This window comes from Rattus norvegicus, chromosome 16, assembly GCF_036323735.1.
Source record: "Rattus norvegicus strain BN/NHsdMcwi chromosome 16, GRCr8, whole genome shotgun sequence".
Lineage (NCBI taxonomy): Eukaryota > Metazoa > Chordata > Mammalia > Rodentia > Muridae > Rattus > Rattus norvegicus.
This window is the reverse complement of record NC_086034.1, coordinates 85582112-85606495: the sequence shown is the minus strand read 5'-3', so window position 1 is coordinate 85606495 and position 24384 is coordinate 85582112. Positions and strand designations below refer to the sequence as shown.

At 44.6% G+C, this 24384-nt stretch overlaps 1 protein-coding gene across 4 annotated transcripts in view; it reads left to right on the top strand.

Annotated features, from left to right (window-relative positions):
* Myo16 (myosin XVI) overlaps window positions 1–20068 on the top strand; it is a 480110-nt gene extending 460042 nt beyond the window's left edge. For 3 of the 4 annotated variants that reach the window (XM_017599990.3, XM_039094188.2, XM_008771384.4), the window contains exon 35: window positions 18775–20068. In XM_017599990.3, coding sequence (XP_017455479.1) covers window positions 18775–19002 — 228 coding nt within the window. In that variant the 3' untranslated portion in view covers window positions 19003–20068. The remainder of the gene's footprint in view (window positions 1–18774) is intronic. The other variant, NM_138893.2, reaches the window with a different exon arrangement.
* Window positions 20069–24384: the final 4316 nt, after the last annotated feature.

The following is a 24384-nucleotide window of genomic DNA, read 5'->3' as shown; positions in this document are numbered from 1 at the left end:
CTCAGTTCTCTGAGCTGCCTGCTTCATCGTGTGACTTTCCACAGGCTCTGCTTATATCTTTGTTCAATTAAAATTATTCTCTGATTCCCCCTTGGGACTTTCTGGCTAATGTAACATTTTTTTTCCCCAATGTTCAGAGATTTCCTATTACCTGTTACTGGTTTCTGGCTGGTCTGTTGGGGTCTGAGGATGTACCTCGTATTTTCTCCATTCCCTTAAGTTCTTGAGCTTTGTTCTCCCTCCCACCCTGCCCCCGGGATATGGCCTGTATCAGGGAAACTTGTGGCTGTTCCAGAAGAGGCAGCATGCTCTACTGCGACTGCACAGAACCTCTTGGAAGTAGCAGTCAGATCTAGCCACCAACAGAGCTCAGCTCTAAAAGCTCTTCCTGTTCATTTTCCGTCTGCTGCTGAACAGAAAGTACCTAGCCTCAGTTCTGATTGCAACAAGTCTACCCAGCCTTTGTTTCCCTGGTTCTGACTCTCTGCTTTCAGGTCTGGTTTGGGCCATGTGGGGTCAGCATGATGTCCCTTTCCTTTTCTCTCGGGATCCTTCCCTCTCGTGAGGTCCGCTTGTCTGGAGCGGGCCAGCCACTCCAAAATCCTCTCCATCCTTGCCTGGAAAGTGGAGCTAGCTTTTCATCTTGCAAACTTTCTAAACGACTTCAACAGGTCCCTAGTCTATACAAGTCAAACACCCCTCAAAGTACAACTAAGGGGTTGCCAGAGGATTCTTAGGGCTGCGAAAATACTGTCCCAACTTACTTTTGCAACTTTTACCCTCCTGTAGAACATCCATCTCATGACTCAAAATATATCTGCCTCTTGGTCTGATACAAATGTGTTGCCCGTGGCATAGTTAGGGGTCTTATCTGTTTTTCTACAACCGGACAATCTTCTAACAGGTGATCTACACTTCCTGTGGTCACTGATACGACTGGCCTCAGGAGAATCCATTTTGCAGTGTGTTTCCCAGTCCGCACTGTTTGTTTTATTTTGCCTTAGTTTGCTGGTTCCCTATGGCGGCTTCTTTTATGATATTTGACATGCCCTTTAGATAGATAGATAGATAGATAGATAGATAGATAGATAGATAGATAGAGATATAGATATATAGATATATAGATATAGATATAATGTTTTTCTGTTCAGCTGACTAGTAATACAGAACAAGCAAAATGTTGCCCACACATGAAATTGAAAACCAAGATTGTCCAGAATACGTAAAGAAGTTCTAAAATTTGTAAAATGAAGAAAGGACACAGACCAATCAGGAAAATCAGGAGGCACGAAAATGTAATATTATATATAATATAGGTTATTATTATATATTATATATATTCTCAGGACTGTAAAACTTTTTATATATAATATAAAATGTAAAATCATAAAATCATATAATTATATATAAATATACACACATTATACACTATAATATTATATGGTAATGTAATATATAGCTATATTTATATGATGATTAATATATCCCGATATCTTAACTGCGTATCCTTGTAAGTGCTTTTGTGATTGTCTTGTTGACTGTAATGGACACATAACAAGTTTTCATCTTTTAGGACCAATCATACCACCACTTCTTCACTTAACAACTGACCCTTACTTCAGAGCTGGCCGGTGTCCGTCTGCCTGCATGGAAACCTTCAAGAGACATTGTCCTCGTTTGCTTTCTGTATGGCAAATGCACCACCACTCGGTGGGAGGAGGGGATTATTTGTCCTGTGCATCCGCTTCCCAGTTGGTCATGGAGGGAGGGCAGAACAGGAGCTGAGGCAGAGCAGATCATGGAGGAGCAGGGGTGCCGCTCACTGGCTGGCTCCCCACGGCTCGCTGCACCTATTTTCTCATACAATCCAGGACCACCAACCCCGGTGTGGCCCTCTCTCTCACCAAGCTCAAACTGAGAAAGTGACCCACAGGCTTGCTTACACTGAGACTGAAGGATGTTTCTTAGCCGAGGTTCCCTCTTTGAGGGTGACTGTAGTCCTTACTGAGTTGACAAGCATTAGTCAGAACAATCACACAGAAAGCAACGCCTGCGCCAGAGAGGGCGGGGCAGCATCCTGGCAGCTGCTGTGCTTACTGTCTCCAGGAAGCTTGATGACCTGGTACCTTTCCTGTCGGCTTGAAGCTCATTCTGGAGACCCCTCTTAGATGGGGTCCAGGATTCTCTTTGTTTTAGTTCTCCACAGTTTCCTCCCCCTTTGCAATTTACAAGGCGGCTCACTCTCCTGACTCTGCTGTGTTTGGGTTTCCTTCTGTGTGAGTTGCAATTGGAAAGGGCATCTGGTAGCGGCGTTCCATGTCCTGACCCTCTTTAGGCATCTACCCTTGGAAGTTTGTTAATAGACTGAGGGTGATTAGCCTTTTCCCTCAGGGTCTCCGTTTTTGTTGTTCTATTCAAAGAAAAATCTTTTTAAATTAATTTAATGTAATTTCTCTTACTTTTGTCAAAGATGATGTTCTCTTTTGCTTTTTACATGTAGGAACCTCTCTGGCTATGAGTCTAGAGTCGTGTCAGCTGTGGTATTTTTCATTTCTCTGATCAGAAAACAGTTGTCCCCTGTGTTCTCAGCATAAGGCCATGCTGGCACTGGCTTCAGGGGCTAGAACATGTCCTCCATGCTTGTCCTGATCTTCCAGAATCTTCCTTGATGCTCTCATCCTTTACATGGCCTCCTGAGTGCCCTTCCTAGGAAGCAGGGCACCTGCTCTGCAGTGTTGTACTTAACATTCTGATAGGCAAGGTTATAAGTATGCACGAGTCTGTGTGTATGTATATGTACATGTGTGTACTGGGGAGGGTGTTTTCTGAAGGTTATCTGTGTGCATGTGCATGTGTGTATGTGTTTGTGTATGTGTGTGTATGTGTGTGTATATGTGTATGTGTATGCGTGTATGTGTATGTGTGTATGTGTATGTGTGTGTATGTGTATGTGTGTGTATGTGTGTGTATGTGTGTGTATGTGTGTGTATATGTGTGTATGTGTTTGTGTATGTGTGTATGTGTATGTGTGTATGTATGTGTATGTGTGTGTATGTGTGTGTATGTTTCTATGTATGTGTGTATATGTGTATGTGTGTATGTGTGTGTATGTGTATGTGTGTGTATATGTGTGTATGTGTGTGTATATGTGTTTGTGTATGTGTGTGTATGTGTATGTGTGTATGTATGTGTATGTGTGTGTATGTGTGTATGTATGTGTGTGTATGTGTATGTGTGTGTATGTGTGTGTATGTGTGTGTGTATGTGTATGTGTGTGTATGTGTATGTGTGTATATGTGTGTGTATGTGTATGTGTGTATATGTGTGTCTATATGTGTGTCTGCATGCGTGCATGCGTGTGTGTGTGTATGTATGTACGCATGCATGTATGTGCAGCTTGATGCAGTTGCATTTTAGAGGCTGCACCAAGTGCATTTTAATTACTTTGTATTGAAAGCACATACCAACACTCAATAAATCGCCAACTCAATTTAATTGTCAACCGGTGGCAGTCCTAGAAGAATTAAGGCAAATAAATTGTATAATATTCCATAGCTTTATTAAATCGTTTTTATTAAAAGCCCGTGTTAAAAAACACAGCAGTAAATTTAGTAGATAGGGTGCTAACACTCTAGCCGTGAAAGAGGCGGAGTCTGAGAGTCACATGGTATGAAGGGCTCTAGAAGATTCCTTCTCTGGCCCATAAGACGCACTGCTCAATGCTTTACTACTGATCATAATCACACAGCTAACATTTATCCATAACATATAATGAAGTTTAAGGCATGTGACTGTGTGTATGTGTCTGTGTGTATATATGTGTACATACTATTGTTTGCTGGGTACAACTGTTGATTCATTCATTCATCCATTCACCCGTTCACCAGCAAGTGTCCTCTGTGGAGAGGCTCCACTGTGCTGGACACCGGCCTGGACTACTGAATACCCCAGTCTTCACAATGAGTCCCCCTCCTTCCAGCTCAGCACGAAAACAACAGTTAGGCAGCATTTAGGTAAATCAGATAACCCACCAGATAATAACTCAGCTAAGCTGGGTCAGCGGGGGCCAGGCCCGTTGTTGGGGGGTACACCTCAGTAGAGTGGAAGCTGAGTCAGGGGACCCAGGAAGGGGCATCAAGCACAGACCAGCCAGGAGGCCAAGGACTTTGATTTCTGCTGTTGATGGACTTGAATATCCATAAAAGCCAGAGCTGAAGGGACCTGGCAGCAGGAGAGAAGTAATTGCCCGCTACTCTCTTACAATAAAGTCAGAATTCCCACGATTATAATGTAGGCCTAGACTGAGAAAGAGACTAACTGTAAAAATGTCTACAATGACTGCATTGTTTGTTGACTTTCTTCAAAACCACTCTTCTAGAGGCTGGGAAGATGGCTCCCATAACATATCTGCTACACAAGTGTGAGGACCTGCGTCTCAGTCCTAGAACACATATAAAACCCCAGTACTGGACACACAGACATGTACAGGTCTCTACGGCTCATGGCCCAGCCAGCCTAGCATGATCAGGGAGCCCCAAGTATCAATGAGAGATCCTGTCTCAAAAACAAAGTAGATGGCTTCTGGGAAATGACACCTGAGGTTGACCTATGATCCCCAGAGACTTGTACTTACATGTATAAGAACTTGCATGTACAAACACTCACATGCATTACCCACACATGCATATATGCCTACACACACACACACACACACACACACACACACACACACATATTCAAAAATAAAATAAAACCATTATTCTATGTTTGGGGGACTTATTTGCTAAGGAATATGTAAAGGAGACAGAGATGGATAGGTGGATGGATAGATGATAGATAAATTAGATAGATGATAGATAGATAGATAGATAGATAGATAGATAGATAGATAGATAGATAGGTAATAGATGATAGATGTATAATAGATGATAGATAAATAGATAGATGATAGATAGATAGGTAATAGATGATAGGTAAATAGATGGATGGATGAATAGGTGATAGATAGATAGATAGATAGATAGATAGATAGATAGATAGATAGATAGATAGATAGATTGAATGCACATGCCCCCTCCCCATAGTCTTATATGTTTGAATACTTGGTCTCCAGTTGCTGGAACTGTTTAAGAAGGATTAGAAGGTGTGTCCTTGATGAAGAAGGTGTGTCATTTAGGGCAGGCTTATAGACTTCAAAAGCCCAGGCCACTCCCAGTCAGCTCTCTCTGCCCCTTTGCTGCCTGATTATGCCTTACATTGTGACCTCTCAGCGTTGATTTCATGCTGTTCTTATCTGCCTGCTGCCATGCTCCATGCCATGTTAGTCACGGAATCGCCGTCTGAAACTATAAACCCAAACTAAACTCTGTTATATAAGTTACCTTAGTCAGAGAACTTATCACAGCAGTTAAAAAGTAACTAAGATAGGTCAGATAGGTAGGTAGGTAGGTAGATAGATAGATAGATAGATAGATAGATAGATAGATAGATAGATAGATAGATAGAAAACTTAGATAAATAGATAGATATGGGTGGATAGATGATAGGAATTAGATAGATAGATAGATAGATAGATAGATAGATAGATAGATAGATAGATAGATAGATAGATGATAGATGGATAAGAAAGATTCCTGATTGAAATACCAAGGATCACAGCATTTTCTCAAGAAACATTTTCCCCATATTTCTTTACAAAACTGCCTAAAATGTTCGGATCTCTATTGTACAGAGGTGCAAACAGTCCCAGGGATGAAGGCTTCTATCTCATGAACTCAGCAGACCTGGGAGGCCTGCTTTTTCTCTGATTGCCGTGATTACATTACTCTTTGAAGCTGTCACTTTGTATTTCTGACTCTGCCAGAAACTGGCTGGAAATAGGAGAGCTGTGATCATGGAGCATCATGAAGTCAAAGATATAAAAAACCCAGAGATGAAACCCACATGGATTAAAATTAATTTTACACATTAACAGGTAATTTTTTTTACCTATTTTTGGAAAGAAGTCTTGATTTAAAAGATTGACTCTCATGTTTTGCCTACGTTGGCAAGATCTTGTCTTTTTTCCTTCCCCTCTTGGAAGTATTTCGTGCACAGTTTGCTTTGCACAGTCTGTGTTCAAGACACTGATGGACCTGAGAGCCTTTGGGGCAGATGCTGTACCCTTCTGCACTCCTCTCTTTTTACACACCCAACTAGATCTCATTTCCCAGTTGTTTAGATACAATCACTGAGGCCTGGAAATGGAACAGGAGCTCTGGGGACAGATGCCACTTTTGTGACCTTTCTACCCAGTAGTGAATACAGAAACTACACAGATCCATGAAGAGCCCAAAGGCATGCAATGGAGACCTGGTAGGCCACCAGGAACATCCCTCCTCTGTGGCACACCGCTGGTCTCTGCTTGTCTGCTCTAGTAGATGGGCTAAGCCCAGTGCATTCTCACTCATCCTTGGCCTATTAGTTCTTTGTTGCTGACAAACACTGTCATTTGTGTGCTTCAGTAATCCAGAAGTTCTTATTCTGTATATCGGCCCAAGTGGGAGCTGCCTGTGTCTTCCAATGGCACTATTGCTAGAACAGTGATCAGTGAGCCCCCATCACTGCACACACCACAGTATTCTACAGATGCAAAGACTATTATACCCACCTGAAATAGCCTCTGGGACTTGACTTTCCCAAGCACTGAAGTTAGCTCCCTAAAACAATATGGCACCCTGTGAGAAGGATTTTCCCACTTTCTAACCCTTCTTCAGTAGGAGTGCTCTGCTTACCCGAAACTCTCTAGTCACAACCTCAAACAGAAACTGTGTTTGGGGAGAAAGAGCAACTACGTAAGGAAGGTGCTTCCTTGAGTAGAACAGACTCCAGGGCCCAAGGAGATGCCAGCCTAGCTCCTCTGTCAATCATGGGTGGCAGTTGATTCTTCTTGGGTTATGTTGTTGAACATCCATTTTCATAAAAATGCTTTTCCCTCATTCTTAATTGTATTTATCCCTTTAGCGCATAACTTTCTGTCCTTTCTGGAACGTAAATATTTGAGATAGTAATAAACAGCTGGTCAGGCTATGCCTTACAGAGGTCACGTGACCAGGCCAGTGAACGCAGCGGGTGAGGAAGCAGCTTTTGGCTCCTGTTGTCTCTGGTCTGCTGAGGACAGTGGGTGGGGCCCTGTTGGTCCTGGCTGCCCTCACTTGCCTCGGCCTCACCTCGCTACACCCTCATTCCTAGTTCTGTTGTTTTTCCAAAGCTGACACTGGAGTGCTAGTCTACAGTGCAGAAAGGCTTTCCCACGGCTGTTGTTTCCTGTCCAAGTTCACTCTCAAGGCGAGCATAGCACACGTGTGCCATTGTTACACCATTCCACCCAAATGACCTTCCCATCCCTCCAATCTACCTTAAATCCTATGGCCCAGTTTTCATGTTGCCTTGAGAACACGGTCTTCTTCATGTTCCGACAGTAATCACATCAACAAATTATTGGTGATTTTATTTCTGGATTTATTTTATTTTTAAGTGTGTGTGTGTGTGTGTGTGTGTGTGTGTGTGTGTGTGTGTGTGTGTGTAGGTGGGTATGGGAGTATTGGGGTCTTTGGAACACAGAGGTGTGGATGTTCTGGAGCTGAAGTTGTAGATGGTTGGGAACACCTGATACAGTTGCTAGACACCGAACTCAGTCCTCTGTAGGGGCTGCATGCACTCTTAATTGCTAAGGCATCTCTTATCCCAGATACATTCTTGTTGAACGTTAAACTTCCTTGAGATCTCTCTATGTGCTTCTTCCACACGCCTACCCCACACTCATCAAATTCACCTGAGTTTGTGCTGTTGTTTTTGCCTGAGGTGCCTGGAGGGAGACAGGTTGTGTTGGGTGCTTCTGATTAAATCTTACAGAATAAGCCACAGTTCCTTCCATTTTCACAAGGACTTAAATACATTTACTAACTGATGGGATGGAGAGGGAAACCTCTCAGAAGGTAATGTGATTAGAGCAGACAGACTAAATCCCTGTGTGTCTGGATTTACCTTCTCACTTTACCCTTACAGCCGAGTGACTTCAGCATCTAAAGATGGATTTCTGTGTCTGAGAAAGGTGGTAGCAATTTTTAACCTGCTTCTTTCCTGAGCTTATGAGTGGTATTAGAAGAATAATATGAACCTAAAGCATGGAGACCATTGCAGGGAATAGAAACCAAACCTTGGTATTGTGTGTGTTGTGTGCCTGAGCTGAAGGATACAGTCTGTGAGAAAAGATGAGAACAAGACAGCAATCAGAGCATCCAAAGTTTGCAGTGCTTCCCAAAGGCTCTGGATGTGCAGGCTTAGTCCTTTAGGCAAGGGAAGGAAGGCAGCCCTGCTGACAATTGTGAACAAGCTACGAACATAAACTTAGGCTTAGAGGAGGGGTGTGGATTAACTGTTTTTAGTCAGGCCTCCTTTGACTTGTAACAACTCTCTTATCCTTCCAGGAAAATACGTGAAAAGGGGTTCTAACATACCTTTACTTTTCCAAGTTTCCAGTCTACTAGGGTCAAGCTTTTTCATTAGTTCCCTCGGTCTGAGCCATTTAACATTAACGGCGTTGCTACAAGTATTCACCAGGTCTGTGACATCAATTCTGTTTCTTTTGGGGATGTGAGGTGTGTGTGAATGTGTATACCCATGTTCTCATGTGTGGATAAACATGGATGTGTGCATGCATGTGGCCTAGTGTGATGATTCGTGAAGGTTCACAGTGACAGGGGGGTGTTCTTGATTGTTTGCTACCTCATTGAATCTGAGTGGAACCTAGAATTCACCAGTCTAGCTAGCCAGCTTGCTTCAGGGATCCCTTGTCCCTGCCTTTCAATGGCTGAGTATACAGGGCACCTAGCTTTTGAGTTGGGACAAGCAGTGTTACTGCTGAAGTCTCCCCCAGTCCCTGGGTTTCATCACTCCCAATGGACATAACGAAACATATAGACATTTTTTTTATTAATCTTTTGTTCTTCTTTTGAGTCATAACTTGATATCAGGAAAACAGCAGCAAATCTAAACAAACGTGCATTGAAATCATAACAGGATTTTTATTTCTGTAATGCTAGTTGTTATTAGTAAGAACAGTTCTTGAGTTTCTCAGAAATCACATCACCCAGATGTGGGAGGGCGAACTTACCCCTCACTAAGGTCTAGACGCAGCCATGCTTGTCTGTAAAAGCTTGCTGTGCCACCTGGGGGAACTTCCTACCCTGTGTTTAAACCTGGGGTTACAAGGACCAGAATCCCATGAGTAAATGCCACTGATCTGATATGCAAGCAACCTTTCCTGGATTAGGAGGTGCCAACTTTGTTCAGTCCAAACCACAGAAACCATTTCCACGTTTAGATACATTTGGTTCTGTTTGTTTCTTTTTACTTTGTTTTGTTTGTTTGTTTGTAATGAAACAGAGATACATACATACCTCCATAACTACTTTCCAATGGCACAGGGCAGCTCACATGTGTAACCTCATCTACCTGAAAGGCCGGGGCAAGAAGACTGTGCTGAGACCAGCCTGGAGTGCATAGCCTTTCCTAGCCAGCCAGATGGGCAAGAGGGAAACTCTGTCTCAAACACCAGCACATGATTAACACGAAGCAAGGCCTCAGTTCTAAGTCTCACTTGCTTTAAGTCACATCTTTTAAGATTCACAAAAGCGTTCCTCGATTATACAGTCTGGTTTTCAAATATCATTTTCCGATTTTCTTTCTCCCCCTGTCTCTCGTTAGCAGCGAGTGGAAATGAAATTCGCATCTGAAACACTGATATTCAGTGTTGGGATAGCTAGGGCACTGCCTTCTTTTAATTTCCGTAAACGTCAGCACATGCCTCTTTTCACCGTTGGGTAAATAGTCGATCGGGAAAAAAAATCAATTCTGAGATAAATGAACAGCAATATGACTTCACATCTGAATTATTTACAAAGATGATTTTAATCCTGGAGATGAAAGACTTGAGGTAAAAAATATCTCGGGAACCGGTTGCTAATAATTAGTATCGTCCAAAAGGCTGCAGGTCCAGGAGAAGTCTGGGGGCGTTGAGTAACCTGATCAGCTCACCTCACGGAACCCTGTTAATAACACTGCAAGGCGCTGTTGAGAAAGAGCGAACACGTGCAGCTGTCCTAAGCCTGCAGCCCTCCTGCGTCTCTCTCTTGCTCGTGCGTTATTGTTTTCCTAACCTCTGACGTAACTGTCAGTCTCACTTATGAGAAAGAACATGGGTTGGTGAGGTGGCTCGGCGATTAAGTGTATTTGTTGCTCTCGCAGAGGACCTGGTTTCAGTTCCCAGAACTCACAAGTTTGGCTCACAGCCATCTGTATCTCCAGCACGAGGGGGAATCTGAGGACCTTTTCTAGCCTCCTCGGGGTACTGCATAGACACAGTGCACATAAACTTAACACACACACACACACACACACACACACACACAGAGAGAGAGAGAGAGAGAGAGAGAGAGAGAGAGAGAGAGAGAGAGAGGAAATTAAATAAACATTTAAAAGGAAAGAGCATGCACGAATTGAATCTACATATCACTGTATCAGTTCCGTCTTCACTTTTAATTGATATTCCCTAGCTGAGAAGCAGCATAAGAGACTCCAGGATCTGAGCAGGGGAAATAGAAACTATGTAACGGTCTCAGTTATGACCTTGAAGTCATCCAGACTCCCTGAGACCCTGGGGACACCGTGCTTTTTAATTCCCTGCTGTGTGTTCCAGGCTATACCATTCTTTTCTAAGGATTCTTGGTTCTGTCCCTTACAGACCTTCGGAGAAAAGGATTTTGTTTAAGGGAAAAGTAGTCTCCAAGCCAGGAAGTGTCTACACACGAGCACGCATTGGAGGCTTGTGAAAACAATCCGTCCTCCTTACAGAAACGCTCCCTACTAGCTGGAAACAAATGCAGTCTCCTGGTGGCTCTCTGGTCATGCTGCCTCAGCCAGCTTTTGAAGTGAAGCGGGCCTTTTAGATCTGATTTCCCTGGTTCTCTATGCGCTGTGGTATGTGATCACACAACTAAACTAGAAGGGTTGTGGAAGTCTTCAGATTGCTGGAATATTATGTCTGGGGGGAAAAAAAATCACAGGAAGATTTTCAAGTATCCTATTCAACCTCCCACCAAACAGTTTGGTTTGTGAAGCTGTTCGACCTTGGTTCGGACCTGTCTTAGAGAGCGGCCATTTTCCCCCTACTGCATCCTCAGATAACACTTCCAGGCATACCATAAGCTCATTTAATCCACGGGGTTTAAGTCTCTTTCTTCTTTGCCAGCAGGAGGTCTCCAGGGGCAGTCTCCCTCTCCCTCCACACCCCTGCCCACTGGTTATTCAAGCCCATCCAGCCATGACTGAGTGCCTTGCAAGCCAGGGCTACAAGGCCACCCACATCCCTGGGATCCCAGCAGCACATTTTTAGTAAGTTCTCAGGGCTTCCCATATAGGAAAGGGGTTTCTGTGAGTCTATGAGCTGTGAGAAGCATCACAGCATAAGACGTGTTCAATGTAACCAGGCCAGCCCGGCATTGCTTGAAGCTACAGACCTCTAATGTCTTACACAGAGAAGATGAAGAGGGATGGAGACAATGTTTCTTGTTGTGGAGTTAAAAAAAAAACAAAAAAAAAAAAACAAAACAAATGGACCCAGGAGTGAATTCTGTTCTGCTAATGTTCCTCCCTTCTCTTGAGCATAGCCCGGCATTCACGCATTGAGTCCATTGATGCTCTAAGCTGAATGCCAAAGGGCAGCATTGTCTGGTCAGGCAGAGAAGTACGCACACAGGACAGATCACTTCTCTAACGTGCGTGAGAGACTGCGAATTCTAAGTGAAAAACACGGTCTCCTGAACCCTTGGCATCTGACCATCATTTCTATAGACATGTCAATGACAAGTATGCCCAGTGCTACGTGAACTCTATCCTTTCTGCTCATACTGCAGTTGTGACCTTAAAAGAAAAAATTACAAATCGAGTAAGATAAAAGCCTATGGTAAAATCAAGACCCATGACACGCAGGGGAAGGATGCTTCCCGCACAGTAACTTCTGAAACCAGGACTGTGTCAGAGTTGGCACAAACAGACAGCTTGATCATTCCTGCCATGGCTGCCCACGACCTCCACGGCTGCATTCTGTGAGTACTGCAGCCCAGCCTTTGAGCTGACTCACCTTTGCACAGTCACTCGGTTTGCTCGGAGAAGAAACAAACTGTATGGGTTCCTTCCCTCTGTCCACTCCACGGCATCGGGCGGACAACTTGTGTTGGTCTTTCTCTTTCTTTCTTTCTTTTTTTTTTTTTTTTTGTTTGTTCGTTTGTTTATGTTTTGGGGGTTGTTTTGTGTTTGAGTCAGGGTTTCCTCTGAATATCCCTGCCTGTCCTGCAACTTAGTTCTGCAGTCTGTACACCAGACTGGCCTTGAACTGAGAGATCTGCCTACCTCTTGTTTCCCCAGGTGCTGGGATTAAAGGTGTATGCCACCACTACCCAGCAATAAACTAGAAAAATAGCAAAAATCGCACAAGAATGTGTTCAAATGATGCAAATTTTCCTTAACACGAAGATCCCCCTCCCCCCCCCCCCCAAAATCACAAGCTTACAGATGTAAAACATTTTAACATGAGGACTTCTAAACCTTCAACTGCTATCTCAGAACCATTGTATTTAAGAGTTGTTCAAGGGGGGCCTGGAGAGAAAGCTCAGCTCGTCTTCTAAGAGCCCTTGCTGCTCTTAGGACCCAGGTTCAGTTCCCAGCATCCACTTGATAGCTCACGGTTGCCTGTAACCCTAATTCCATGGGGTTCTGACCAGGCAGGCACCAGGTATAAAGGTGGTACACAGAGAGACATGTGGACTAAACACTCATACATATTTAAAAAAAAAAAAAAAAGAAGCGTTTTTGTTAAAAGATTGCTTAAATTGCTCATAACAATGTGCTTCTACGGTTAGAGTATTTTATTTGACACCTCAAATTAAAACATGAAAGCTGCTCTCAGCCTCTCTCCTCCGCCCGCACTGCTTTCCTTGGTTTTAAATCACATTTGAGACTGTCATGAACAGCTAACCCTGAATCGCTTACACTGTGACTCCAGCATAGCTCAGGATTTGGAGAATTTCTCTTCCATAACAAAAGGGGGGACCTCAGGGCCATTCCCGGGGGTGGGGGCATTCACTGAGAGAAGCCCTTTCATCGGATGTTACTCCATTTGGGCATCAGGATTCCTTCAGCAATTCTAGGTTACCTCGTCAAGTCACTGTCCTGAAGGCTGTACAGCTACTGCTCCCTCATGCCTGTTCTCACCCATCACCCACCCCCAGCCTGGTTCTTGCTGGTGAAATGCTTGTGAGCTCTTCTATGATCAAGCTCTAGGGCCACATTTAACATCTAACATCTAGCCCAGCCCTGCTCTCCAGAGGACAGACCTTCTGGCTACTACTCAGCACCAGTTCCGGATCCACCACATCTTCAAGATCCCTGTGAAGATTGAAGTCTGTGTTGTTTCCCTTTTCCTGTCGCTCCACTGGCCGTCCCCCTTTCAAAACGCAGATCCTCTGTCAAATCTTCTACCAAGGCAAACTTACCAATGCAAACGGTTAAAAACAGACTGACAGGAAAACGGGCAAACCTTCCCAAGCTGCTCTGTCGACACAGTGGGTATGACAGAAAGACATCCACAGCATCTCCTTAAATCAGGCCCTGTGTTGTGTTATACAGTTGAGGACTGATCCATGGGCTCCAACGGTTTAATTGGGGTGCCTTTTAAGCCTTGGTGTAACAGTCGCCTCCTGTCTATAAATGCTAATGACTGTTCTGTGCGGCCTTCCGGGGAGGGGGGATGAAGGAGGGTGACTTCTATCTTATAAATGGGTGCATTCCGCCTGGTATGAAGCCAGCCGACCTTGAGTCAAGATGTGGCGGTGCCCCTGACCCTCCTGTGATTTCTTCTTTCTCTAAAATGAAAGGATTCTCCTTTCAGAAGCAAAATGGTCATTTTGTTACCAAAATAAGTTTCTGCTCTTAATGATAACACTTGGTTTATTTTGGGAAATATCAAATGAGAATCAAATAGTGGATGTGAATTTTATTATTACCAATACATCCTAACAAAGGGGGACAGATACTAGTGCGGGTGTTTCTATGATGCTACGTGATATTTAAAATGCTTCTTGTTTACACTGTACTGGACCACACTCGATAACATAATGGCGCCAACTTGTTAGTCAGAGATGCCAAACCCCTTTTTATCACCTCTGAGACCGTGATACTTGGGTTTCACAATCTAATAAGTTTAATGGATCTAAATGAAACAGATTAAATGTTATTAGCCCCATAGTGTTTTCCTTTTGGGACAAGCCTCTGAAAATCATAATCTTAAAATCCCCCTGCATCAAAGATGCAGAATGTCCAACTTCCATCTAGACGTAGCTGTGAAGACACACGCTTAGTTTTTAGTGAAGAACAGCAATGCTGGTGTTCCGGCGTCCCTTCTACGCACGTCTGCCAGTTCTCCTTTGCGCCTAATAAATTTCCCTTAATCAGGACTAATCTCTAAAATAGAGTCTGAGGAATGTTCTGCGGTATTCTCCGAAGAGAGGGTTTATTCTGGGCTCAAGCTGATTATTGAAATCATCAGTCAGAGTTTCTCTTTCTGGGGAACCACAGAGAGCTCTTTGCAGGTTGGTTCCGTTCCTCCGGACTCCCTTCAGCACTTCAAGCCTTCCACACCCTCATTACAAGGGTTTGCTGATGGTCTGTGTGCATGAGCTTCACATTTTATAATGGACTTGGGAACTCGAGCGTTTCTAGTAAATACAGCAAAGCTTTCAAAAGAAAGAAAAGGGTTTGGGGGGGTTTCTTTGGGGGGGGGATTTGTTTTTGTTTTTCCAAAAAAAGAAAAAGCAAGGGCTGGGGAGATCGTTCAGTCAGCAAAGCATTCACTGTGAAAACGTAAAGAGCTGAGTTTGAGAACCTACAAAAAAACAAACCGAAACAACAACAACAGCAAAACAAAAACAAAAATAAAGCATGCACACACACACACACACACACACACACACACACACACACACACAGAGACATACACACACAGGAACATACACAGACACACAGACACACACACAGACACACATACACACAGGAACACACACACAGACAGACACACACACAGACACACACACAGACACACACACAGACACACATACAGACACACACACACAGGAACACACAAGAGACGACACTACGACTCAGGAGACTGGAGGTGTTTTCTGTCAAATTCCCTGCCAAGTCTCACTGGGATCGGGTGCTCCCTAGAGTCACCTCACCTTGGAGACAGGCACCCCTGTGCTCAGGTCAGCACGATGCCAACTTCAAATCTGCACCTTTTGGAGGTTTAATGGAGGGTAACATCTGGTGTCTTTTCGGTTGTCCTGGAAAACGCTGCGAAGAGTTCATGCTGTAGTGGAACTGTAGATGGGTGTTTGTGTCTGTCTCAGGGAGAAGGAGGGCACAGCCAGTGGGGAGCCCAGTGCCATCTGCTGACTGGAAGCCTGGGTTCTTTTGTTTGGGTTTGACTCTTTGTTAGGAACGGTCTCTGTTACAGGCCTGTCTCACCTGGCTCTCTTACAGTTAAGCTGAGCGCTTGCTATTCGCTTTCTGTCTTAGTTCCCAGCTTAAACCTTGCTTCTGTTCCTTTAGTGGCTTGGCTAGAGGGTGGGGCACACATGCTTGACTCACTACATCCTAGCCTATCTTATTACTTCTATCACTTCCCTGATGCTTCTAGAACGCAGGCTTTAACCTTTCCGTAGTCCCCCCCAGCTTGAGCAGTTACTCTTGGCAGCCTTGTGTGCTTTGTGTGCGATGTACAGTCTAGGAGGCTTTCCAAGCTCCTAATTGATGTTTACCTGCAGGCTTGCTAATTACAGTGTTCCTGAACCTTACATTTTACTTTCTGTCCCATCTGAGCTCACTCTCTTCCTACGTGAAGGAAAGCCTCCCTGTTGTATCTCTGTCGACGCACTGTGTCTGAGGGCGCTTTTTCCGGTTTGTGCAACGTCTTCGCTCCGATCTGCGTTTTGAGAGCTGGCTCTGTCAGAGTGCCAGGCCATGTTGACTCGGCCATGCTGACTCTCAACAATTCCATCCATGTCTCTTTACTCTCTTGCTTCCAGTATTTCTGTTCTTTACTCTCCTGCTTCCACTATTTCTGTTAAGAAGTCAGTGTCTGCTCTCATTGTGGGTCCTATGGATGTCAGCACATTCTTCCTTTGGTTTTGTGTTTATTCTTTGAAGATTTCATACATGTATACAATAGATCTTGATCCTACCCAACCCTCGTTCCCTTCTTCCAGCTCATACTCCTATCACAGCTCCCTCTAACCGCATGTCCTTCTAAATGTTTTGTTTGAGTTGGTTGGTGGGTGATTGGTGGGTGGGTTGGTCGGTCAGTTGGTTGGTTTAACCCATCCAGTCCAGTTAGCGCTACCCGGATGCATACAGGAGTTTTAAGATCATCCACTTGGGCTTTTGAAGAAAAGTGCCTATGCCTCCCCCTTGCTGTATGCTGAATATAAGCAGATATGGCACACAGGAGACTGGCCTCAAGAGATCTCACATTAGCAGAGGGGAGCAGAGGGATTTTAAAATGCACTCAGTGAAGGGTCACATCGATGTCACACACTTAGTGATGGGAGACCCTGACTGTAGCTTACATGAACGCCTGGACAGAAGAAGTTGGGTGATAGGGCGAGCAAAGCTAAGAACACAGGCTCCGACACCACCTTCTCTGTGTGCTGTCGGGCAAACGTATCTGTGCCTGGGCTGCCTTGTCCACAAAATAAATAGCACTGACTTTTAGAGCTCCTAGGAGTTACCTGCGCTTGCTAGCCCTCCACAGCATCCACTAGCTGAATAAATTCTATGTACTCTCCAGAGTACCCTATGGCTTTCCCGGTTCATTCCATAGTGGGTAGAAGCAGTCTGCAGAATTGTCTCACATGCAGATCATCCTTGAGGCTGGAAAAAGTACTAAGGGACCATCCTGCTTTGGAGACCTTTCCTATGGATGCCTGGAGACTGAGGGAGGGATGGAACAGTTGACCAGGAGCCCAGAGATGTCCACATTGAGGTCCTGCTGCTGCTGCTACTTTGACACAACTGCCACTCTGATCACTTGTTCACATGTATAGGAAATCTCTTTTGCTAATGGGCACCCTGCACTGTCTGTAGAGAATCTGGACACAGATCTGACCTCTGTGACTTTCAGCGTTTTGAACTGTCAACCCAGAAAGCACCTTGCATGACTAACCAGCCCACCCAGGTGTGGGTTCAGACTTGGACCGGGACTGCTGGCGAGGTTTGTCTTTCTGGGCACCGTTCTCCATGAGAGCCACGCTACATGTCTTACAGAGCTCTGCTCTCTCTAGTTTAATCAGAAGTCATGATAGAACAGAAGAAGTGCTCTAGCCAGGCATTTGGGGCCCAGGAGACAAGAGAACCATCTTCTAGGTTTTTTTTCTCACTTCTCCCCTGGCTTCTAGAATCTCATTCTTTTTAAAAAGAATCTTCTTCTTCTTCTTCTTCTTCTTCTTCTTCTTCTTCTTCTTCTTCTTCTTCTTCTTCTTCTTCTTCTTCTTCTTCTTCTTCTTCTTCCTTCTTCTTCTTCCTCTTCTTCTTCTTCTTCTTCTTCTTCTTCTTCTTCTTCTTCTTCTTCTTCTTCTTCTTCTTCTTCTTCTTCTTCTTCTTCTTCTTCTTCTTCTTCTTCTTCTTCTTCTTCAATAGTGTTAGAATAGCCAGAAAACAGTGCCTTTAATGGTCTGCATAATAGAGTTCCACCTCCTGGCAAAAAAGGGTGGGGGTGCTCCTAAGAGGGTAACCTTTGACCCCATTGTGCCCAGGCTTAAATAAACTGGACAGCCAAGGGTCAGTTTTCAGGAACCACTGTAAACGAAGTAGAAACAGCTAATACAATTGCATGTCAGGTGCTGTCCAGCAAAAGCTGGGCCTGGGCCTGTGTTTGGAGGCTCACATTCTGAGAAAGCGCCCAGCACCTAGACAAATGTCCCTGTTCCATTGTCCTAGTGGATAGTGTGGCTAGACACCCTAGCAGGTGGCAAGTGTGCTCTCAGACACAGCTAGCCTTCCTCCAGCAGGCAGCATGTTAGTGGATGTCTCTTATTACTCCTGTGCTTGGGAACTGTTTTGATATCAGTATGATCAGGTTCTAGCAACTGTTCTCGGGTGGGGGGTGGGGGGGAGGGGTATGTGTCCTTGGGCTAAAGTATATGACTGAGATGAGCTTTGTCATCCTGAGACTCCAGCTGAATGTGTGTTAATGGTTAAGTGGTTCCTGCGTTGGGGTAAAGCTCGAAAAGTCTTGTTTTTCTAAAAGCAAATCCGTTCACGGAGGAGTTAAATGAAGAGAAAATACAAGCTGGCACAGAAGTGTTTGTAAACTCAGGAAATGCGGGGCAGGCTGATGCTGCTTTCTCTAGTACCCTCAGGAGGTGTGGTACATGCTAATGACTCTGAGTACCTCTTGATGACAATGTCACACTATCTGCAGGAGGTCATTTCTCTTTCCCTGGACCCATACTGTTGCCAGTGGTCCTGCAGCTGGAGGTTTGGAAGGCCACCTGACTCTTTGCACCTCAACCCTGCCCTTCCCCTGTCATTGCTGTCACACCCCGCCCCCCCTCCCCACCCTTCCCATCTCAGCTTGGTCACCACCTCTGTAGCTACCTTGCTTTTTCTGTTCCCCTGCAGGTTATCCATCAGCTGAGGCTCTCCGAGAATGAAAGCGTAGCTCTTCAGGAGCTGCTGGACTGGAGGAGGAAGCTCTGTGAGTCCAGAGAAGGCTGGCAGGAAGCCATGCAGCACCCAGAGCCCCGCGCACCTCCACCGCCACCCTGCAAGAAGCCGACACTCCTAAAGAAGCCGGAGGGGGGCTCCTGCACTAGGCTGTCTTCCCAACTCTGGGACAGTAGTATCTGATACAGCCTGGACTGTGAGCACCTGTCAGAGCTGTCTAGTGACTTCGGGCTGCTTCTGCAGGAGGCTGCCTTCGGATGCCTGAGGTCTCCTCTCCAGGCATCTCCACAAAAGCACAGGACACTAATGATGACTACCCAGGACCTCCCGCGTGTGTGAGGGTCTGCGTGTGCTCACTGGTTCCTTCTCCATTTCTTGATAGCACACTAAATCTTAGGGCCACCCTGCTTCCAGATAGCCAGAGGCAAGGAGGCATGTGGCTGAGGTCAGAGGTCAGAGCAGTGGGGGGAGGTCCTCCAGGCAGCTGTTTCTAGTACACCCCACAGTGGCCACGACCCAACCGGTGGCTGTCATATGGTGCAGCACATAGGATGTGTGTTTCGTTTCTTTGTAGTTGTCTGTCATTAGAATTACAAACCCAACGATGTTTTACATGTTTATTACCGTATTTTATAACGTTATGCAACTGGCGTGTTCCCTTTCATCAAAATACAGATTTAAAAAAAAAAACATTTCTAGGGTTTTTTTTTTTTTAATTCTACGTGCTTATTTTTAACCCAAAGCCCCCAAAGGCGTGGGAACTGTGCGTTGCCTTGGCTTTAACAGATGCCTACAGCAATGCTAGAGTTTATGTGCCCTGTCCCTCTACTCTTCCCTGCACCCAGCATCTCCCTTGGGTACATGTGGCTTCAGCATTCACTGGTTAAGCTTCGTTCCCACCCAACCCCTCAGTTCGGTGTAGATGACAGGATGTTTACGGTTCAAAACATATGGCTTCAAGTTCCTAGCTGATGATACAGGACTTTCAACAGGACTGACAAGCAGGCTGAGTCTCGTGGGACAGAGCAGTGTGCTGCCCTCCCTAGGAACACTGCATGACTCCCTTGCTGTATGCCCGACCGGCTGTCATGCGTGTGATGGCCTTGCTTCTCCATGTCTTTCTGCCTACTGTCCGTGAGTTCTGAGCGGTGGCTCTACCAGCCATCTGCCACCTCCTCCCACCACTTGGACCTGTTCACTCATTTCCACCATTGCAGAGCTTCTGTGCCAATAAAAGGGTGCAACTGTATTCTGTCTCAGTCATTTGTGGTCAGGGCTGTCTTCTGGGAGTTCTTGTCTCCTGATCAGCTATGTGGAAGCAACTGAGAGGAGAGCCTTCACCCAGCCTTCCTTTACATTCTGGCCTTTATAGCCATTTGTAAGCTTCAAGAAACTACACACAAAGAGCACAAAGAGAGTGCACTGTGTTAGAAAAAAAATCTAGGAGTATCTATAGCAATCAAGGCACAGTAAAGGACAGGGTTGGGATGTGAGAGCTCTGGGTTGGTAGCTTCAAATTGAAAGGAATGCCCAAGGAGAAGTGACTTGCTATACCTAAGAATTAGCTCACCTGAGAACCACAGCCCTTCCGGGACATCATGACAGGAAGAATGAAACATCATGGCTAACTACAAGGCCCTCCGGAAATCGAGGAGCTGCTTGGCTTGCTCCTAGCCAGGTCTGTCCAGCCTCTCTGTCACCTCTTCACTTCCATCTCTCCGAATTGAGTCCACGGGCTGTGGCAGAGACAGCTCCTCACTGACACAAAACTGCTTTGGCCTCCACCAGTCCTCATAGATTGCAAATACCAATAATCTGGGCCGAATTGGACCCTTGAATGGTTCCCCATACAGAGTAGACCATGACGTGCTAACACTGCTCCTGTGTGCAATGCTCAGACCATGCTGCTGTGCTATCTACTGCTAAAATGAACTGTTCCTGCTGTCCAGAGAATTATCAGAAGGGAGAGAACTAAAGGAAGGCGATTCTCACCCATTCTCGGGGCTCTTGTTGACCAGAAAGGCCAAGGTCTGGGCTCTCTTGAGAGTCACTGTCTAGTGAGGGGCCACTGTTGGTTTGCAGAAAGCTATCTTCTCATTATAAGCTCATGTGATGGGGTAAAAAGGGGAAAGAGGGATCAAGGCCTCTGGGGTGTCTTTCACAGGGTCCTGTCTCTGTTCTCATGACCTTGTCATCCCCCAAAGGCCTACTTCCTCATGCTGTCACACTGAGGTCTCAGCTGCAGTGTGTCAACTTGGAAAGCACACAGTGGCTCAGTTCCTGGCACTGACAGACACTCATAAGGTCATTGTGTTCATTCTTATGTTAATATTGAAATTACAGTTCAGAGTTTTAATAGAGCCTCTCAAAATATCACCTTTCCTTTCTCCCATTCCAGCTTGGCACTCCAACTTGATTTCCCGACATTGTCAACTCCTCACAGTTAAGTAGAGCTTTAAGATCTGCAAAGTTGATTCTTTCAGATCTATAACCATGTGGGATTATGTTACAAGGCCACTATAGGGAGACCTTCTATGAAGGTGGGTCTGTGAGACATGTGTGACCCAAATCTTCTCAAAGCCTTCTCTTGCAGCCTAGAGACCCGTACAACAGGAAGAGCTCAACTACTACAGTGCTGTGAGCACCACAAAGCATGAGCTAGTCGGTCTCTCCAGAGGTCCCTTGTTGACCTTCAGAGATCAGAATTCAACCCTCTGTATACTAATTGCCAACTCCTCCATGAACGTGGGAGGTTCTCTGTGCTTGGCGATCTGCTTCTCCGCTATGGAGAGAGATGACCTGTGCATTCATTACTGTGTAGCATGATGTGACTGAGACTATGGAATTTACAGGATAGAAAGATGGGCAGGTCACCAGCAGTAGCACCACAATATCCACAATTACCAGCCATAATAACTGAGATCAAGCCCAGTTCTTTGTGTGTATTGGAAGGCCCAAGCTCGGCTCTGTAATGAGGGTAGCATTGTAAGTAAGTAGACAGAGGCAGCACTCTGGGTAACAAAGCCCTGACCATTATTTTTACACAAGCAATATTCAGTTACACACAGTTGCGAAGAAAGATGGCATTTTAATTGCCACCAGACCATAAGGTATGAATTATGATATATTATTAGGCCGGCAACCTTATGTTTAGCAATATAATTGGTAAGAATTATGACGCTATGTTCAAACACTACCTACTCTATTGCTTTTTTAAAAAAGTATATGAGGGCCCTCTAAAAACTACTATCAAAAGGTTTATATTTTCCAGAGTGGAAAAAATACCTCATTACTATTCTTGAGTAGTGGTATCTAATTTAGTAAAATTATGATTACATAAATCCACTCAATAAAAGTAACAACCAATTAAAATCCAAGATTGGTGAAAGGACTTCACATAGAAATATTAATTACTTTGTTTGTGCAAAAGTAATACATTACAAATTCCCTAGCTGAGAACGATGGCCAGAATTCTGCCAAAATTCAATGGCTGTCAGATTCCAGCTGAGTATCAAACTCAAACCCTGAGTCCATACAAGCCCAAAGTTTGGGAGCTGGGGAAATGGATTGGTCAGTAATGTGCTTGCCACATAAGCACAAGGTGCTGTGTTCAAGTGCCTAGGACGTATGTAAAAAAAGTTTGGTGTGGTGGTGTGCTTAGAGCCCATGTACTAGGGAGAGAGTCAGGAAGATCCTTAGTCTCACTGGCCAGACAGCCTAAACCACTAGGTAGATGACAGACCATGACTAAGAAGAAAATGGAAAAGGAGGGCACCACTAAGAAACAACACAAAAGGCTGACCTCTGGCCTCCACACAGACATGTGGACACATACACACACACATGCATGCACATTTGCACATGCACAGGTACATATACCCATATACATGCACATACACACACAAATGTACACACATGCATACACATGCATACACAAAAATGCATACACATGCATGCACATGTATACAAGCACAGGAACATACATACATATACATATACATTCACATACACATGAACAGGTATATATACACATACACACATGTCTACACACACACTCACACATATACACACATGCATAAACACATATACATGCATACACACATGCACACACATACACATGTGTGTGCGGGCATACACACACACACACATACACACACACACACAGGGATCTGAGGTGTTAAATACAATGCCCTACAGTAACCCAGCACATTCTCCTACTGCACTTTAAGCTGAAATCCTAACCCATCAACATTCAGTTTAAGTCTTTGACAAGGAATTAACAGATTTGATTTTAATTCCTAGTCTTATTGAAAGCATTTTTAAATTGTCCAGGGTGGAAAATTAAAACTGTATTCTAGGTAAATTTTAGTGTAAACTTATTACAGCTTTCAAACTGTTCCTAGGGGCCCAAACAGGGCTGTGTGGTGCAGAATGGAAAATCCTCAGCTTTCAAAAGCCTCAACATACCCTCTCCTCCCCCATTCTTTTCCTTGCATCCTTTTCATAAGCAATGACTATCACACAATATTCTACAGCGAACAATGGCTTGCTCTGCAAGGTGTCTGTGTGTGACACTGATTTCCTTAAAAGACAGAGCGCTGTGGGAGCCAAGATTCAGCCTTGAAAGAACCACTTCTGTAGCTGTGTCTCCTTCCCTAAGTTCTTCAGACCCCTGCGAGCATCCATTGTGATAGTTTCAACAAATTTCTCTAAAATCCAGACTGGTTGTAAACTTTAAAGATGGTATTTTCAAAGGGTGAGTTTTATTAGAAGCCTATCATACATCTGTCATCTGTTTTAATTTCTCAGATCACTCTCCAGGGTTTCTGAAGTGTATTTATACTTAAATGTCACTTGTATGTGCTCCAACACCAGAGGCTTGTCATTTGGGTTTTGTGCAGAGAACCAGGACATCACAATGATAGGAGTTTCTTACAGGAAACTAATTAAAGATGAATAAGTAATGTCTTCCTTCCACTGTTGTGGTGTAATGGGGATGCCCCAGCATGTCCTCACTGCCTTTGAGTTAGCCATTGCAGACCCCTGGGCATGTTTGCTGCCTTGTCTTGCTCCAAAACCCTGGGGAATGTGGACTACTTCAAAGAAGGTAGCCAGAGGGTTCCCATTTCTCCTGATGTCACCATTTGCTGCCTAATGTCTAAAGAAATGAAAGAGAATGAGATTATTGATATATTCTTAAAAAGACCAAAGCTCCATGGGGGGGGGGGGACTAATACCAAGTTCAGTTTGAGTTTTTGATCTTTAAGATCTTAATAAAGAAGCTGAGTGTCCATGATGTATAGTCGTTACTCGATGAGCACCAACTATTTGTGTTCCAAGATGGTAGTGAGCCAATTTGGGGGTTCACTCTGCTTCACTGGGACATGTGGTTCATGTGGTGCTACAGGAGCCCTAGTGTTGGGCTTCTGGGAGCGTCTTCAGTAAGATTGTCTTGCAAGGACCAGACTAACTTTTGAACAGTCTCGATTAGAGAACACACCGTTTCCTTCTGCTTTTACTGTTGGGGAACAGCCACCATTCTCTTGAACTGAGCAGCTGTAATGA